Raw genomic sequence first — 19,037 nt, forward strand, 5'->3', positions numbered from 1 at the left:
AAACGGGTGTAACTATCAACTTTTGAATTTAGAAACCTTTGTTCTTTAAAATCGAAGGAAATTTTTCATTATGAAGAACAAAAACGATTTAATATCCAGAATGATCACTATCACGAGATATGGTATGATTGCAACTCTTCAGTAATAGCAGTAGTAGGCTATATTAAATCGATATACAACACATGAAAATTGAAAAATAAAATATTTTTACACAATGGAAATACTTTCTTCATAGAGGAATTTAGGAAATTTGTCTGAATATGTTGTATTGTATGATAATTTTCCTAAATATATGAAATATTTACGCATGAATATGTTTTATTTGCATTTAATTTGTCTATTGTTGTGAAGTTTAATGACTATAGACATAGACCTTATACAATACGGTTTTATTAAATATAAGTTCTTGATTTCCATCCGTCCCAAATAGATGTCTCGTACTTTTACTTAAATATTTTTTTCCCATAATTTGAGCACTAGAGAAAGGAACAATGCAATACAGCCCGCAGGTAGTAAATGAAGAATACGATCACATTCCTTATGACTACAGGGTACCAAGATCTTCAAGAATTCTCTTCTAAGAAATAGTCAGAAGCTATAATAAATATAGTATTTTTTTTTCTGAACTTGGTTATTTGTATTACAGTTGATAATTTTTTATTTTATTCAATGTAGTCGCTCTTTACTCAAAGGAAATTCTTTACAAATGAAATATGGATGAACTACATTCTGTAAACTTCTTAAACAAAGACTGTGGCTTCATATCAGGTATTGCGAATGTTCAACAATGAATGCAGTCAAAGTGGAATGAATATTTTCACCATCATTTTGAATAATGAACCAAAATTTCAATTCAACCAGAAATATACTTTCATATTTTTCAAATTTGAGGAATTATAGTTTCATTATGACGATTCAATATTATATTATCAAGTCGAACAAAACAAAGGAAGCATGGAATATTCTATATCCATTTCAATTAAATGTATTGAGTATTTGTCATGGTATTTTGAAATGGAAAATCCCATCAACACTAAATTTTTATAAAATGGTGGATGCGATACCATGCAAAATCTTATCAATGTTGAAAGTAACTCATTGCATTGATTTCTAAAGTATACTTCCAAAGTTTGTTACTCTCATTTGTTTCTTTTTGAGTAAACTTATTGCTAATAATTCATTGTTTTGCTTATTACGTCCAAATTCTCTTTCGATCAGGAATCAAGTGGAACTTCCCTCTCATAATTTTAGGAATTGGTGGATGCGCAAAGTTGCGGTAAATTCGAATATATCAAACAAGAAATTGACGGTTCTCTCTGAGGAATTTCTTATAGGACTATAACACCAAAGTACCGAATACATACGAGGGAACTTTATCATTCTCTGTGACACCTTAACATTTGCAACAATAATTTCGAAGTTGAATTTTTATCGATTGTACCTCGTACATGCGCATCAACACGCACAAAATCATACGATAAGCCTCCAGCCAGTCTCCATTGGTGCCCCGTGCGTCAAACAACCTGCAACTCTGATAATGTGCGCTTTGTGAACACGTTCATACTGACGGTCCTGTTAGAATTTGCGCAGCATTCGCTTGGTTAGGATGTAAAAATTTTATTTTACAATAATAGCAGTTGCGAGAAAAACTTGACAGTTGTTCTTTCACTATTCGTCGATCTACCACGTTTTAAGACTGTTTCAAATCGCGACAAGTGAACATTTTAGTCTGTTTATAAAATAGAAAAATTTTTTTTTTGATTAGTGGTTTTTTTTTTATTGGGCTTTTAAATTCGGACTTGTACAGTGCCTTATTTTTGAGTTCCACAATGGCCAGTAACAATTTGGAACTGACCAATGGTTCCTTGAGAGTTAGAAATGGTACCATCACACAAGATGAAAAAAAGAAGGAAGTTAAAGAATGCCCAAGTGTTATGTCTCCAGAGACCAAAAGACTACTGCCTCCAAACACAGAAACTGTTCAGACAAAACCTTTCCCAATTAGGGGTAAGTTACTTAAGTGTTCTGGGATTCCCAACATAATTGGAATACTGCATGTATATGGTTTCCTTTGAATTGAATTCCTTTCCTCGTTCTAGGTATTTGAGGAAGCCAGTTTGAATTGAAATAGACTTGAAAGTTATTTTTGTATTCGGTTCGTAAATACGCTAAAACATTAAATAATTCGTCTTGAAGCTGTTTCCCGTTTAGAAGAGTTTTGTGGTTTTATCTTAAAGGTTATTATTTAATTCATGTTGATAAACACAGTGGTGGACTTGATTTTCAAATTCAAAATGACTATGAAATTATTTCGAGAAGTAGTTATGAATCTATTTGATTCCTTATCCAGTGAATTAAATGAATTTTGTTGTGAACTTTCTGACGTTTTTTCCATTAATAACAAAGTTCCAAGAAAATTGGTTATATGGTAAAAGTCTTTTCTAATCTCTCATTAAAAAAAATAAATGTAATACCTACTTCATTTGGAAGCATAAAATCCCTGTGATTTTTCGTTTCATTATCAGAACGTGAACCAAGTTTATATTCATGAACATTAATAATGTTCATGTGTTTTTACATCAAGCAATTCTGTAGAACAATAAAAACATAACAACTATGAAAGAATACAAAGAAAATATGAAAAATCATATTCCATTTAATTGAGCAAATCAAGTTATTCTTTCTCATGGTTACTGTTAATAATTTTTTAACTAGATCGAGTAGTTCATTTCAAAGTTCAACTACAACAAATCTGAAAAAAAAATGAAACGTTTAAGAACAATAAAAAATTACAATATGGTACACACGTGTCTATTTTTTGCCTTCAAAAATGAATGATCGTGCTCTCGAGAAAAAAAAAATCAATGCAATCAATATCTAACTACCAAATTTATTGAAAACGGTTCTTAAAGTTTCCGAGAAAATTATATCACAAAAACCTAATCTTTGAAAATTTCAGGGTATAATTATAATAATAACAAAATTATAACAAATAAACGAAAATCTTTGTTTCGTGTTGAAGTTGACTAAACTCAAATATTTATGGATTGATAACACATTCTAACCCTGGAAAATACCTCCAAATTACAGGGTAACCTCAAGATAAATAGGTCATCTATTCTAATTGTAAACACTTTATCAAATGTATTGATTTATTGTCGGCATTTGTGAGTGCAATAAGAAGTCATGTGACTCTTGAAAGTCGATGACAAGTTTTTAAAACGGGAACATTTATTGCCCCATATACTACTTCAACAATAAAACATTTTTTTAGAGGTGTCAAAGTTTTGGTTCTATAGAAGACATTTCGAGTACCTCTATTTGAGTGTTTGAATTTATTACCTGTTCTGAAAGAGGTATGAATCAACCCTCTGTTGAAATAGCAAAGCAATAGAAGAAAAAATATGTACATCTTGGTTTGTATACCTGATGTTATGCTGTTATTGACATACCAAATTATTTCTTCCATTGATCTATATAAAATTGTGGGAAAAAATTCATACCAAAGATAAAAATTCTGCAAAGTTTTAAAAATTCAGAATATTCTGTATCAATGGAATATTTGGAATATGATTACCTTCAATTCATATTTTAGCACTTCCTTTTCTGCATCGATAAATTTGTGATAATACATACCTAAATGGAATCAATTATGTTATCATCAGTTTCGCCAATTGCTGGTTCAACAGTTTATATTTGTGATAAAATTCGCATTGGAATGTAGGTTATCCATACAATTTGGGCTGATTACATACCTGTCTGCCCCTGACTGTGACTTTGATAGGTAATCCAGTTTAACAGCATTTAACGATCAACCTATTTATATTCAAACAGTTGGTTTCAAATATTTATTAAGGCTTGATCATTTAGATCTATTTTTGTTTTATATTAATTCGATTTCGAAGTTCTAAACTTCCTTAAATCGATTATGAAAAATAGGGAAAGCAAAGACTAGCGCCAAAAAGGCCACCTACATGGTTATTTTCTATCGATTCTGTAATCGCAGAAATATTGTGAATTTTTTTCCAATTTTCTTCTTCACTTTTCTATGGTTTTGACGATGTGATCAGCTTAAAATTTCAAACGGAGCTTGAAATTGTTATTTCATATCAGATCCCAAAATCTCATCTCTATCGGTTTTATGATAACGGAAATATTGGGATATTTTTCGATATTTTTCTTGAATTTTTTATGGTGCTATGGTTACTCGAAGAACATGAAATTTCGCACGATCCTTTGAATTGTCAACGTCATAGAGTATTAAACATAGATAGAGGGAGTATATGCAATTTTTACATGTCCCCAACATGGTTAGATTACGTTGTCGGATTGTGATATATTTTCAAATTCACAATTTTACTATATCGTTATGAATGTATATTATATTGAATGAAATATATTTATCTGAGTGATTCCCGATTAAATATGCAAATTTGAATATTTGGAATCCGATATTTTTCCTAATTGTCGAATTTATAATAAGCAGAATATTTATTATTTTCTGTATCTACCTGCTGAAATCCAAGGTTTGGCAACTTTTGCTGTCCTAGTGTCATCGGTTGTTTCACGTCGTTTGGCGCGCTTGAAGTTTGTTTTCTGAATTTTTGTTATATTTAGGTATTTATTTCAATTTATTTTGAGTTGATATGAAACGTTGATTCACTATGGGACATAAGAAGTTCGTTCTTTGTGAAGAAACTCGCGAATTGAGTGAAATATGGTATCACTGATATGTTTTCATTTCCGCGCGCTTCATGTCAAATTCTATAGATCATGTTGGGGACAAAATTTGCTTAGTGAAAATGACATATGCTCCCTCTATCTATGTTTAGTACTCTGAGGTCAACCTATATCGAATACGGACAAAGTGACTAAAACGCTCAAAAAGTTATTTTCTCAAGCTGTATACAGAAAAGTGAGGTCATTCAATCCAAGATATAATGGTAAAATAATAGTGCATACATTGCAATTGTGGTAATAAGACGCAATCACGAACAATTGAATATCAAAACTGGTTTTAACTTGTGTTTTGTAACTCGAACCACTTGAACTTCCTTTCTAATGATATAATGAAAAAATTGAACTCCATCTGACATTCGACATCAATATAGATTCCAATATCTTTTGATTATACACGTACAATATTTATAATCATATTTTCAGTATTATAAATAGTGCATCATACTAAGATCTTTGAGACTATTTCTTATTCATTTAGAAATTACGTGAATCATCTGTACTTTTCCTTATATTCTTGATTGAAATCACGACTTCATAAAATCCATGTCAACAGAAATTAAATAATTGGTATGCTTTCTCATAGGAAGCATATTTTGAAAAAAACATCTCATCACTTTTTGTTCAGTGCGTGTGAAGTACATTCTTGTGTGCAGAGAGAGCAAACTGCAGTGTTTCCTTTGATTAGATCGTGATTCAATCGATCTAAAGCTAATAACTGATGGATTTACCACGATGGATCATATCGCCTATGCGTGATAAATATCCCAAAGCACGTGCTTGATTTATATATCGAACATCATCGAGACACAATGAGATGGAGTACCCCATTAATATACTTTCGTACTGCATTGATTGTTTCTGAGTGGGTGTAATGAGTATTTCATGACGTCACTGGTAAATATCGATCGTTAATGTAATGACGGTAATGTCAGTCGGGGAATGAAAGGTTCACAGTTTTTTTAATCGTAAGAATAATATATTTTCGACTCCCCTTACTTTCGATGTCGATGGTTTTGGAGCATCCACCATTTATAGTTGTCATAATTTTAACCTTTTTAGTTTTTAATTTCTAAATATAGATTTCTGGCATTGTTGGGGGATTGGTTTATATTTTTGTGTAGTAAATAATGCAGAGACTCTGTAGAAAAATTCTTTCGACCGTTGTTATGATCTTTCGTTAGAACATATTAGATTTGATCAAATTGCTTTAAACTTGTATTGATCTTTCTATTTGAATCAAAATATAAAAGAGAATTTCACCATAAATGGAATCGAAAACGCTAAACTCCGTATTTCATTGAATATATTTTGCTTGAGTAGAGAGTTCTTACATGAAATAATTAATTTAAATCCGTTTTTAAAAACTTGAACTGAATCATCATAATCCTTTCTATTGTATTCAGATATCAAATATAATACCAAAAAGATAAAGTTTCTTTGTTTTAAAAAATTATGTCGAGTTGAGCTCTTGGGTTCATATTTAATTCTCTGAAATAATCGATGAAATGCTATATTGGCAAATTCAAAGGTAGGTATGAATGAATCATTGTTATACAAGATAAGACTTTGTCGATAAGAGTCTGCAATAAATGCTCTTTAGTCAGCTAATTTGCCTACAGATAAGTTTCCAGTGGACTCGAGATATTTTTCAATTCTAACTCTCTAATTATGCTCAATATTGATTTGTGACGGTACTTGATTAAGTTAAAGATCAAATCATTATTAAATATTTAGAATAAAGATACATTGATACGGAAATAACTCAATCTAAAGTCGAGATGAATAATCTTTATAAAATTTCGTTTTGGTGGATGCGCGGTCTGAAAGTGCATCCACCTTAATTTTTTGTATTATCTTGGATATTCCAGTATCTGGAATGATCTTGCTCCACAGATTAACGCCTCATTATTCAAGTATTCACAATAGTTGAACGTCAGATTCAAAATTGTCCGATAACTGTGTAATTGACACATATGTAGTGTAAATATCAGTTTTTTGTACCCAACACAGATGAACAGAGACCTTCAACGTCCAAGTGGAGTCAAGTGGTTGTTTTATTTTTCTATTCCATCGTCATTTTTATCTCGTATACGCGAGAAATCTAAATTTAACTGCAAACTCGAGTGTACAGTCGTTCAACCTATTGTCAGTATAGCAGTTTAATCTCGAAAGTGGATTTTATGATCTATTATCAAAGTACGATGGTGATGGCGTAATAACTGTATACATTAACATAACATTCCAATCGAAAACTTCGTTATTATTTTAATCGGTGGTGAAATTTGAGTGCGCTCAGTAGGTTTTTATTATTCTAGTGATATAAACACGTGATAGAAATGAATTCAAAACAGAAAGAATGTGATGCTGATGGAGATAAAAGGTCAAAGTTTGCCAGGAAACAGTCTGTAAGAATAGGTAAACAAAAATATTCATACAAATGTCATTAGGTTAAAAACTCAGTATCTATATTTGTTTGAAAGAATGCCAAGCAAGGAAGTTATGTTAATAATCGTAAAATATCCAAAAATAGTATGAACCTAACATTTGAAATTTGAATTAGTTCCAATAACATCACTTCGCGTAATTTATTTTGTTTAGAAACAATTTTTCAATGGATGTTTTATAGTTCTGTCTCAATTACTTTTGAGAAGATACCTATATAGGAAGAGCGATATTATTTTCCCAAAATGGCATGAGAACTACGTAATTTTAACATCTCAATGTCATATTTTCAATTGACTTAACAAATTTGACCTTATTATGTTATTTCGCTGAAGATATATGAATAACAGTGATTTAATCTAACAATGTTATTTTACTGAATTTTTCCTAAGGTAACGTAACCAAACTAATTTGCAACTTTTCACTTTTCAAATGGATTACGTTGCACGAAAAACATTTAGAATTGTAATATGCTGAGCGAAAAGTCAAGGATAAGTTTGGAGTAATAGGTCTCTGAATATATTGTTTCTTATGAGATTTTACGAAGTCTACATATATGATATATTTTTTTAAATTATTTTGAATATATTTAATTCAATTCAGCGTTTTCATGGAAGAACTTACAAAATACAACCTCTATAAATATTATGTACCTTTCCTTCGTGAAGACTGGAGTTCCACAGCGAAATATTTGTGGTCCCGTTTTTTTCAAATAGGTAGGTACTTCGACAAAATCGACTGAATAAGATTCATATTTATTCATAATAGGAATATTTCCTGAACGCGGACTGATATAGCTTTTTTTGTATTTATTATAATCTTACCTTGAGTAAGTTGTTTTGTATAGAATTTTTAGACTACTTTCACAATTATTGCTGCTGTAATTAGATAACACTCCATTGGTACTCAATTTGGGAAGTTAAACCGCAAGAGATTATGAAAATTTGGGTGTAGTAAAATAGTTCAGATTTGCTTTTTCAATGGTTAACATCAAGTGATTACATTACTTTAGTTTTGTTCGAAGTTTTGTGAAGTCTGCTATGGAGAATTGTATGTATTCCATATTATTAACTGATCTCTCTATCATTTCGTCATAGTTTATGTATTTTTCGAATTCTGAAAAGGAAATGGTCATATTATTAACTTCAACTTCCCAGCTGAAGGACGCAAAAACTTGAAATTTTCAGGGTTTTTGTGTTCCTATTAATTTTCACACTGCAGGATTAATCTTGATAAAAATTTGCATTTGGGGGTAGAATGACAATTTGAAGCCTTGTGCAAAATTTCATACTGATCGCATAATCAGAACCATAGAAAATTGAAGAAGAATACCTATCGAACAAAAAATTTACCCAATATTTTCGTAACTATAACACACCCCCGTTCATTGTTGCTCTAATTGCACCCTTGGAGACCACATAACTTGAGGGTTTTCCAATTAGCGGTTTCATTTTGTTATAAAAAGGAGTGGGTATATTTCAAAAGAAATCAATTGATTAAATGTCTGACGTTAAGTGAGAAACTTTTCTCTAATTCTAGAAACGAATTGAAATATAAATGATTAATTTGTATACAGGGTGGCCATTTGAAAACGAAACAGACGAGATTACAGACGAAATAAAGTTTTTCGATAGAAATGCTCGGACAGGTCGATTTCTGTTTCGAGGGGGACAACTTAAGATGTAGGTTACGGACGCATAGCGCTTCAACCCTTGCTGCTACAACCCCCACCCCCAATTTTTGAATAGGGAAGATGGGGTGAGTGATACCTCAATTTAAAGGTATTTTTATACTGATTTCAGCACAGTAATTGTTTTTTCATTTTATGCATTAGTTCTCGAAATATTCATGCGTTAGTTAGTTAGGAAGGAAGCCACAGTCATGGTTGTTTTGAAGCTCAAAATGTCGATTTTTCACAAAACACTACAAGTGCCATGAAAACACTACTTCATTTTCAAATACTTAGTTCAGAATATTTCGAGAACTAATGCATAAAATGAAAAAACAATTACTGTGCTGAAATCACTATAAAAATACCTTTCAAATGAGGTATCACTCACCCCATCTTCCCTATTCAAAATTTGGGGGTGAGGGTTGTAGTAGCAAGGGTTGAAGCGCTATGCGTCCGTAACCTACATCTTAAGTTGTCCCCCTCGAAACAGAAATCGACCTGTCCGAGCATTTCTATCGAAAAACTTCATTTCGTCTGTAATCTCGTCTGTTTCGTTTTCAAATGGCCACCCTGTATAATTGCCTAAGGTTGAAGGTAACATTCTCTAAGATCCTTTTTGTCCCCAGGTGAAAGATCTAATTATGTTAACAGTCCACATGTTATCGCTATGGTCGGTCTACCAGCTAGAGGGAAAACCTACATTTCGAAAAAGTTGTCTAGGTACTTGAATTGGATAGGCATAAATACAAGAGGTCAGTAATTTCAAGAAAACCCTTAAAGTATAGAATAAGATATTCTATGTTCTAAGGAAAAACCTTTATCGACTGTCAAACAACGACATAACCTCTATTTCAGTATTTAACCTTGGGGAATATAGAAGACACGCAACCACAGACTACCAAAATCACGATTTCTTCCGGCCTGATAACGCTGAAGCCATGGCTATCAGAGCTCAATGTGCAGAAGAAGCTTTAAAAGACGTCTGCAATTGGCTGGAGAACGGCGGAGGGGAGGTAGCTGTCTTCGACGCAACAAACTCGACTATAGAAAGGAGAAACAGGATACACGATGTTTTCGTGAAACAGAAAGGATTCAAGCTATTCTTTGTGGAATCTGTGTGCGATGATCCTTCCATCATTGAACAGGTAAAAGATTAGAAGCTTGTTATCTGTCAGCCAACTTTCTTCTTCTTCTTCTATATATCAGCCTATTCTTGTATTTATGATCATGCTCAACTTAAAGAACTCAAGGGGGTCAAACTAAAGCAATTTTATTCATTTTGATTATCCTAGTTTATATGAATACTTCTTATTATTCCAGACCATAAGAGAAGTCAAGGTTAGCAGTCCAGATTACAAAAATATGAATAAAGACGAGGCACTCAAGGACTTCCTGCAAAGGATAAGCCATTACGAGGAAAAGTATGAACCTCTAGACGAGGAAAAGGAATCAGAAAGATCGTTTATGAAGATTTACAACACTGGACAGAAAGTTCTGACACATAAGCACGAAGGACACGTACAGGCTCGCGTAGTTTATTACTTGATGAATATACACATTACCCCTAGGACAATTTATCTCACAAGGGTAAGAATTAATATTTACAAAGTGTAAAGAAAAATACTTATCGTGACGTCTATGGTGTGGACATATTCTCTGGTTTCGGAAATTGACAGGAAACTGTCAAAAATTACATTTGATTTTATGTATTGCATTTTTTGCAGCATGGAGAGAGTGAGCAGAACCTAGAAGGCAGAATCGGTGGTGATTCCGACCTGAGCGACAGAGGGCGTCAGTACGCTTTAAGTTTAGGACAGTTCATCGAAGAACAAAAGATAGACGGACTCAGGATATGGACATCATGGTTGAAGAGGACCATACAAACGGTGTCAGAACTGAACAAAGCCCCCCAAGAAAGGTGGAAGGCTCTTAACGAAATAGACGCTGTACGAAAACAACCATATTCAACTTAGATCAACTTTTAATCGTAAACCATTTTAGGGAGTTTGCGAAGAGATGACCTATTCCGAGATCAAAGAAAAATACCCTGAAGAATTCGCAGCAAGAGACTTGAACAAGTTCGCTTATCGTTATCCAAGAGGAGAGAGCTACGAGGATTTGGTTGCTAGATTGGAACCGGTCATCATGGAACTTGAGAGACAAGGGAATGTACTTGTGGTGTCCCACCAAGCTGTTATTAGATGCCTTCTAGCCTATTTTTTGAATAAGACAGCTGGTGAGTTTCGCTTTAAGCATTTGATTGTCATTGTCTGTGTAGACGTTGTTGTTTGTTGCCTTTAACGTAGGATTACCATGGTATGTTCAATGTTTGTCGTGCTGATGCACACTTCTGGCAGAGCTAGTCTTCAATACTCTCTCAAGGTTTCTGAGATGCAGTTTTTAGCCAATAATTGTATCTAAATTCTTCAGATTAGGGCTAGGATGTGCACCTATATAACAGAGTTTCGAGAGAAGGAGTAAGCTCAAAGAGAAATACTCTGGTGGAATCTTCCATGGTTGGATCACTCCAGAAATTCTTTCGAAACTTCAATACTGCAAGATCCAAAAAGTACCTGGATCTCAGTAATAATATGTAACACCTCCTCACTGGCTTCCTTACAAGGCATTGCTGCCTCAGAAAGCACCTAATGAGAATCAGAAACTGACGAGTGTAGATTCTGTGAGGAGGAGGAAAAAAATGACTAAAAAGAGAAAGAACTGTACTGAAAATATTCAGATATACACTCCTGCTGTTCGTTATTTGATTACCTCATGTAACATTATAACAGTAGTTGTTTTGAATGAAGTGATTTAGAAGTAAATTACTCCTTGAATTTAGTACTACAGGTTATGGGCCCAGTTCCTTTCAACTGCATATTAATAACTACAGAAACTTCTAATCACTGGTCACATAATAGCTATCAGTAACAATCAACACATTAAATGTTTTGAGCTCCAAACTTGCAGGAGTGAGGTCGTAACCTCCTTGAAGCCACCCCAGATTCTTGAGTAGCTGTATAAAAATCAACTGTAGTTTTGTTTGTATTCTTTCCATTTCACAAACTCATCCTTCTTCACTTTTTTGACCCTATCAGTAATAGGGAAGAATTTTTCAGAGGAGCTACCATATCTAAAAGTACCCCTTCACACCATAATCAAATTGACGCCAGTGGCTTACGGTTGCAGAGTTGAACATGTCAGTTTGAATATTGATGCTGTAGACACCCACAGGCCAAAACCAAAGGTAATTTCTTTTCCCGAAAATTCAACATCAAGCTTAAGTCTTGTGCTACATATACCCAACGAAAAGCTATTAACAAAAACCTCAATTCAAGCATAAATAATTCCAAATACAACTCGAATTTTGACATAAAAATGATAAAATAATCTCCTTACTTTAATATTAATATTGACAGTAATCACTTGTCAAACTGAAAGCTGTCATAAATGACAGCAATCAATTGTCAGTTGTCATTCTACCACCTAAAATGTTATTTAAAAAAACATAGCGTTCTTATGGGAACTTCTGTTCCCCAATTTTCAAACTTTCCTTAATTAATTTGAATTCTAATTGTTCTTTGAGTTATTCGGAATTATTGCTGGATTGTAGTACCATCATTTTCTTCTTCCTGCATGTTTCTAATTGTTTCAGGTACCTGGATCCTAAAACAATGAGTGCCTGATTGTGCTTCAAAAAAACCTGTTGTCTTGTAGCACATTTTTAGTTTAGCAACAAGCTTGTAACATTAACTGTGAATGTTTCTATTAACTTAATTGTTTACAATCTTCCCGAGAAAATGAGGTAGCTGTAATAAAAATGTGTTTTGTATGATTTCTCGTTTAGATTGTGAATGCATATATGTGTTATTTTTCTAAGAGAAAAAATTTTTGTGATTACTTGATACAGCGTCTTGTTGTTGCAAAGCCCAATTTAATGTTTCTAGTTAACTAATCGAAAAGTACAAATTTATATCAATTGAATTATTTTTTTGAATCAGTCATGACTGGTATAGAATAGAAATTTTCAAGCAAAATCTTGTGTGTTTTTTGAAAACTTGTTTTCGAGAAATTTTTTCTTCAAGAAGAAAATTTTTATTAGGTCAAATTTGCGAATGTATAATAATATCAAAATGCTCATAGCTTTATACTAAAAAATGAATAATGAAGTTTTAACTCAATAGGAAAATTTTTTATTAGTGAATATATGTATATTTTAAGCGAAGATGAAGAAGTAATAAGGAAATATTTTTATACATTATATCTCTTTTATTAAAGTTGATTTTTTTCAAGGTTCCTGGTTTTTTGGAAGACCGATTTAAAAGGCCTTTATACCCCAACTCAATTAACATTCAATGACAATGAGCCCACGTTGGGAGCAAGTTTAGGAAAGCTAGTGATTTTCGACCTCAACACCAAAGTGTGGGGAGAACTATAAATATAACTTTTTTGATTATTTATGACTACATAAACATTTATATATGTTCACCAAATATTATGAAATTAATTCCAATTATAAGTTGAGTTTGTTTGCACTTATTTTATTCGAGAACCATCAACACAACTCATAATAATTATTGAAAAAAAGGTGACCCATGGTATTCTTGAATTATATATTTATCTACAGGAATTTCACAAGAACTTAAAGTGGAATTGAACATACAAATGGTTTTTATCATGTCTTTCACTTTTTTTTCTTGAACAGTCGAGGGTGTCACTGTTATATTTTCCCCTGAAGCTGAAAAATTAATTACCACGTCACCAAGCTGCTCAAGCATCAAAGTTCCTGTAGCTTTACAACTGTCACCACATTTCATTGCAATTCTAAGTGTGATTTCTGGACCATTCGTAGTTTTCTGCAAAACGAAGTATTTTATTTGTATGAACTCAATAATATTCCCTAAAACTTTCTTGTGACGAAATGGTCAAGATACTAAGCACGGAAAAGAACCTTACTATGATTGTAAGTAGGAAAAAGTTGGAAAAAAAATCCATCATCCAAACTTTTGAAAGAATTACTATGGTACACAGATGATTAAGAAACCACAACAGAAGCTGATGCTAGAGTATTTGAGACAGGCTCAAAGTGACCTTAGTGATTACTGCCTTTTTCCAGACCTCAAAATGATCTTTTAAGGGGAGAAATTTGGCTCTAATGAAGAAGTGACTGCCAAGATTGAGGCCAATTTTGAAAGTAAAAACAAATATCCCTACAGATAAGGTAATGAAATGTTAGAGAACTGTTGGAGTGAAGTGTTACTCTGGCTGAATCTTCTAGGGATGGATATCTTCAAAATTTCCTAAGAAACTTTAACCTGCAAGATCCAAAAAATATTTAGATATAGCAGAAACATACTACCACTCATCATCAGCTTCCCCAACACCTGTGTCAGCAGGTCTGGAAGCAGTTTATAAGAATAGCTTTATCAGAAACCGACGCGAGGGTAGGTGTTATACCTAGCTTATTAGAACTTTAGAACTGGAAGACGAGCTGTATCTGGTGCTGAAGTGAAAAAAAGCTCTGATAAGGGACACAATAGACCTTAAGGCCGCAGTAGAAATATCGTTTTCAGAGCTGACATAAGAAACTCTTACCTTAACTTGTGGGATAATATGTCCTGCCAATATGAAACTTATCCAGTCGGTTTTAACAATTGGAAATTTAATCCATTCTTCATCTTTCGTGGTGTTATAGATTTCTCCACCCCAAAACTCATACCAAGTCACTTTTGGCGGTAGATAAATATTCATAATCGCAATATCTGGAGACATGGGCTGAGCCACCAATAGAGCGTCACCTACCATGTACTGCTCATCAAGTTTGTGAACCTTCTCGTCTTTTGGAAAATTGAAAAACATTGATCTAACAAGGGGAGAGCCTTCATTTATTACCCCTCTGTAGTATGGCACTAAAGACCTTCTGGTATCAAGAACACTTATGACTTTTTGGTTGGTATATTTCGTATACAGGCTGACCGGAGTCCTCTGAAGACATGTGGATGACACCCTAACAAGAGGCATTGTTGCCGCCATAAGGTACCATCTCAAACACAAGTCTTCTTGATGTATCTGATCGTATATGTTAGAACCACAAACTGGTACTGCCAAAAAATTTCGTCCAAATACACTATTGAAGAGAGTGGTACGCAAAGATGTCTTCAAATTCGTCCAAGAAGTGTTAAGGTTTTGGGTTATGAGAGGTCGGTTTGAGTTATAGTGTGAGACTGGAGATAATGTGAATTTTGTAGCAATATTCTTCTCCACAACTGATGCAAAAGTTGGTCCGTAGTTGTTGTGAAATCTTGCGTGAATGTCATTTGTTTCTGTGAGGTTCCAGGGAATGGTGAATGAGAAGGTATCTTGAATATTCTGGAAAAAATGTGGAATTTGATGTTATTGAAGGTTTAAGTTAAAAAAAAAAGTCCAAAAGCCAAAGATGTAAGGAGTGATACTTACTTTATCCACAAATAGGTCTGTCGAGTTCTTCATAAGATACGTATCGTCTTGGGGCCAGCTATTAGTGAATGTTAATCCTGTTATATTCACACCTTGAAACAACCCCAGTACTTCCTGAACCAATTCTTGAATATCAATGTGATTATAGATAGGGTAAACCACATCGAAGTCTCTATACTTCCCAACATGTAAAGTTCCATCTGTGCTGTTCTTGAAGAATACACTGGAGTTCTTGAATTTTTGGAATAAGTTGCTGTAGATGGGAATCTGAAAATAAACGATGAAAGCCTAAGACAAAAATGTATACATGACCTACATACCTGTGGAGGATAAGATAAAACGAAGTTTTCTGATATGCCAAGACTTTTTATAAGCTTTGTTGTCTTGCCGTCAGTATAGTTTTCTGCTATCAAATGAAGAAGTAGATCATCATGGATACATTCGCTTTCGTAAGTGAATTCAGGGTAATCTTTTTTTTGGGACACAAAAGAATTGTAAGACTCAACAATTGCGTCTACATTTTTTACAGGTTGTTCTCTGAAATCAGTAGTTTTTGATTTATTAATTATTCAAATCATATGTTCATCTCAAACTGTAGGAATGGAGTTATTTTCAATTTCGTGATTTTTTTCACACTTATAATTTAAATTATGGGGGATATTATCAGTCTTTTTTTAAGATTTCAACGAGTTGCAACTCTCATAAAAATCCTACCTGAATTCATTTACCTGCAGATATGAACACCAAAAATCCATTCGTCAAACAAACTTTGAGGTTGCTGTTGTCTCCTTATTTTATCGTAAATATCTTTAGGATATGGACCATCTATCACTTGTATCTCAATTTTATTAGTGTATAATGTTCTTAAACAGACAAGATACGATGGTAATACAGTCACTTCTAAAGCACCTTCATGTTGAACAATAACAGCATGGTATTTTCCTTTATTATAAGCCATGAACATTGGTAAAGTGTTGTGATCGTCTTTATTCTTGTAGATGATTTTGGTAATTGTTGAATTATCTGTTGAATCGATTTTCAACCCACCCAAACCGAATAGAACACCACTGCCATTTGTTAATTGTATGGTCCATTCAAGATAGTCCTTATTGATGATCAGTGGACCTTTTAGGGTTGTAAGTAGCATCTCTGTAGTGTTCTTTCTGTACACCGTTGACGATAGTTTGTTGTTTTCGTTGTTGAGGACGTCGAAGTTGTTGAAGGAAGACTTCTGGCTCTTGAATAAACTTCTTGTACCACTAAGAACGATACTCAAACTTTCTTTATATTCAGTGTAGCTCATTTGGACATAGTTTGTACTAGGAAGACCAAGAGGAGTGAGCTTTTGACTAGATACGTAATTTTTTTGGTCCTTTTGGTAGTAAAAATAACTCGAAGGTTCATTATGATAACAGGAATTGGTCTTTTTTTCAAAACAACAATATATGTCGCTGCAAATTTTCTCGCTTATGTTCGTTTTTCCACAGGGTATTCTGTAATTGTTATCTACCAAACATACACCACGGATTTTTGCTGGTAGCTTTCCTTCATCGAAGATATCCAGGTATAGCAGTATGGGAATGATGACAGATATGCAAAGAAATAATATTATCACTAAGGTTCTCTTGTTTAGGACCGCTGATAACCCGAAGGATTTCTTGGTGTTCTCATTGCCATCAAAACCGCTATAGTCACGACTGAGTCCTATATCTGACGGCATCTGGAAATATCCAAAAACATTTTTTTATCTGCGTGAAAAAATTCAGAGTAACAAAGGAACTGATTCATTACACAGGCCAACAAAATGAAAAAAAAATTTGGTGCCAGAAATCTAACATCTGATTTTAGATGTTTTTAATGTGCTGATTCCAAAAATGCCACCAGATTTTTTCTATCAGCTCTAGTTTTTGAGATACACGTTACAGGTTAAATGATATAAACGATCTTATAAGAGACCTGAATCTCTCAAAGGAATCCGCTGAATTACTTGCATCCAGATTAAAAGAAAAAAATCTACTTTGTCGAGGTACTAATATTACATTTTATCGTAAAAGAGATAAGGATCTGCTGCCTTTTTTCACTCAGGAAAATGACTTGGTATTCTGTAACAATATAAAAGGGCTCTTAGAAAAAATGGGTTTGCCTGAATACACTCCAGATGATTGGCGCCTTTTTATTGAGCACTGGGTTAACAAAATTTGGCCTTCAAGAGATGTCATGATTCAAGGAATACAAAACGTGATCAACGAACCTTTGGTTTCAAGAGAAAAAATCTTACTTCCGCCCTTGCATATCAAGCTAGGCCTAATGAAGCAATTTGTGAAGGCCTTAAATCGAGATGGAAATTGTTTTGGGTATTTGTCACGTAAATTTCCTGGCATTAGCACGGAAAAACTAAAAGCTGGTATATTTGATGGTCCTCAAATAAGGCAACTTGTTAAAGATCCACAATTCACACATCAATGAACGAGACTGAATCTAACGCTTGGAGTTCATTTGTTCAAGTAGTACAAAATTTTCTTGGCAATCATAGAGCAGAGAATTACGTAGAATTAGTGGAAACTATGCTTTCAAATTTTAATATTCTCGGCTGTAACATGAGTATAAAAGTTCACTACCTCCACAGCCACCTAGATCGTTTTCCAGAAAACTTAGGTGATTGTAGTGAAGAACAGGGGGAAAGATTCCACCAGGATATTAAAACTACGAAAGATCGTTATCAAGGACGATGGGATAGCCACATGATGGCGGACTACTGCTGGAGCCTTCAGCGAGACTGCCCTAGTAAACTCCATTCTAGAAAATCGTATAAAAGAAAATTTTTATGTGATTAGTGACTAATGTAATTATGTAAATTAAGTTTTTGCAATAAATACTTAAATCCATGTGTCTTTGTTTTTTTTTAACTGTCAATAGTAATATTATATATTATAACAGTTATAACGTAAATTATATACACAATTTTTTGAAAAATCTCAAAAACTAGATCTGATAGACAAAATCTGAGAACTTTTTTACATTCTGCATCCAAAAATTACTCAGGAACAGTTAAAGAATCGCAGGCACCAAAATGTGTGTTGGCCTGTGTTATTGATTTATTATAGCAAACATAGTGAGTATTGAATTTTTAATATCAACATAATGATTTTGTTACTTGCAATGATGATTCGATTAGCTGCAATTTAAAATTTAATTTTTTAGATACTTACCGTTCCAATTTTTTTCGACAATTTCACATAATTTTCACAATTCTTTAGCAACACCTATTTTTAGATTATTATTCTGTCGATTTTTAGGGTTTTGTGATTGATAAAATCGTTTCTAATCGCAAAATGACACTGGATATCTTATCGAATTAAAGGTGAGATCAGCTATCTTTATTTCTATGTAGCATACCTAGTCATTATCATTAAAAACTCTCTGATATTGTTTTGTTTCAGTCTGGAGTAGGGAATTTTGATATGAATCATCCGTTACTTCATATCAGTAGAAAATTTGAAAACACATATTTTCAAGCAAAAAATTCTGCGAGTTAGGTAATTATGTGATGGGAATTTACATTAGGCATGCTAGGAATGATATATTGGTTTATAAGCTACCCTGAGAACTTTTCCTTTCGTTTTAGGTATTTGAGATTCACAAAATTTGCCCCAGCTGATTTATTAATTATATTTTTGGTGGATGCGCCAAACCGTATTTTGTTCGATGTTGAGCTCATCCGCCAATTTAA

At 33.3% G+C, this 19,037-nt stretch overlaps 2 protein-coding genes across 7 annotated transcripts; one reads left to right on the top strand and one right to left on the bottom strand.

Annotated features, from left to right (window-relative positions):
- The first annotated feature begins 1,493 nt into the window (after nucleotides 1-1,493).
- On the top strand, nucleotides 1,494-13,382 carry LOC123679951 (6-phosphofructo-2-kinase/fructose-2,6-bisphosphatase). Of its 6 annotated transcripts, none has more exons than XM_045617539.1 (8): nucleotides 1,494-2,007; nucleotides 9,481-9,606; nucleotides 9,710-9,999; nucleotides 10,175-10,441; nucleotides 10,579-10,800; nucleotides 10,856-11,090; nucleotides 11,971-12,098; nucleotides 13,145-13,382. In XM_045617539.1, the coding sequence occupies exons 1-8, from the start codon at nucleotides 1,830-1,832 to the stop codon at nucleotides 13,208-13,210; spliced, it is 1,512 nt and encodes a 503-aa protein (XP_045473495.1). In that variant the 5' UTR covers nucleotides 1,494-1,829; the 3' UTR covers nucleotides 13,211-13,382. The 6 variants fall into 6 exon arrangements, with proteins under 6 accessions (XP_045473495.1, XP_045473496.1, XP_045473497.1 ...); XM_045617540.1 differs by having other exon boundaries at nucleotides 1,495-2,007; nucleotides 12,507-13,382; XM_045617541.1 differs by lacking the exon at nucleotides 1,494-2,007 and adding an exon at nucleotides 6,688-7,155.
- On the bottom strand, nucleotides 13,169-18,664 carry LOC123679950 (alpha-glucosidase-like). Its single transcript, XM_045617538.1, has 6 exons — nucleotides 18,517-18,664; nucleotides 16,036-17,027; nucleotides 15,628-15,844; nucleotides 15,308-15,574; nucleotides 14,447-15,220; nucleotides 13,169-13,707 (listed from the first exon to the last, which is right to left on the bottom strand). Exons 2-6 carry the CDS (start codon nucleotides 17,025-17,027, stop codon nucleotides 13,426-13,428), a joined length of 2,532 nt encoding a protein of 843 aa, XP_045473494.1. The 5' UTR covers nucleotides 18,517-18,664; the 3' UTR covers nucleotides 13,169-13,425.
- Between the last annotated feature and the right edge of the window lie 373 nt (nucleotides 18,665-19,037).

Source organism: Harmonia axyridis, chromosome 5 (genome assembly GCF_914767665.1).
Source record: "Harmonia axyridis chromosome 5, icHarAxyr1.1, whole genome shotgun sequence".
Taxonomy (NCBI): domain Eukaryota; kingdom Metazoa; phylum Arthropoda; class Insecta; order Coleoptera; family Coccinellidae; genus Harmonia; species Harmonia axyridis.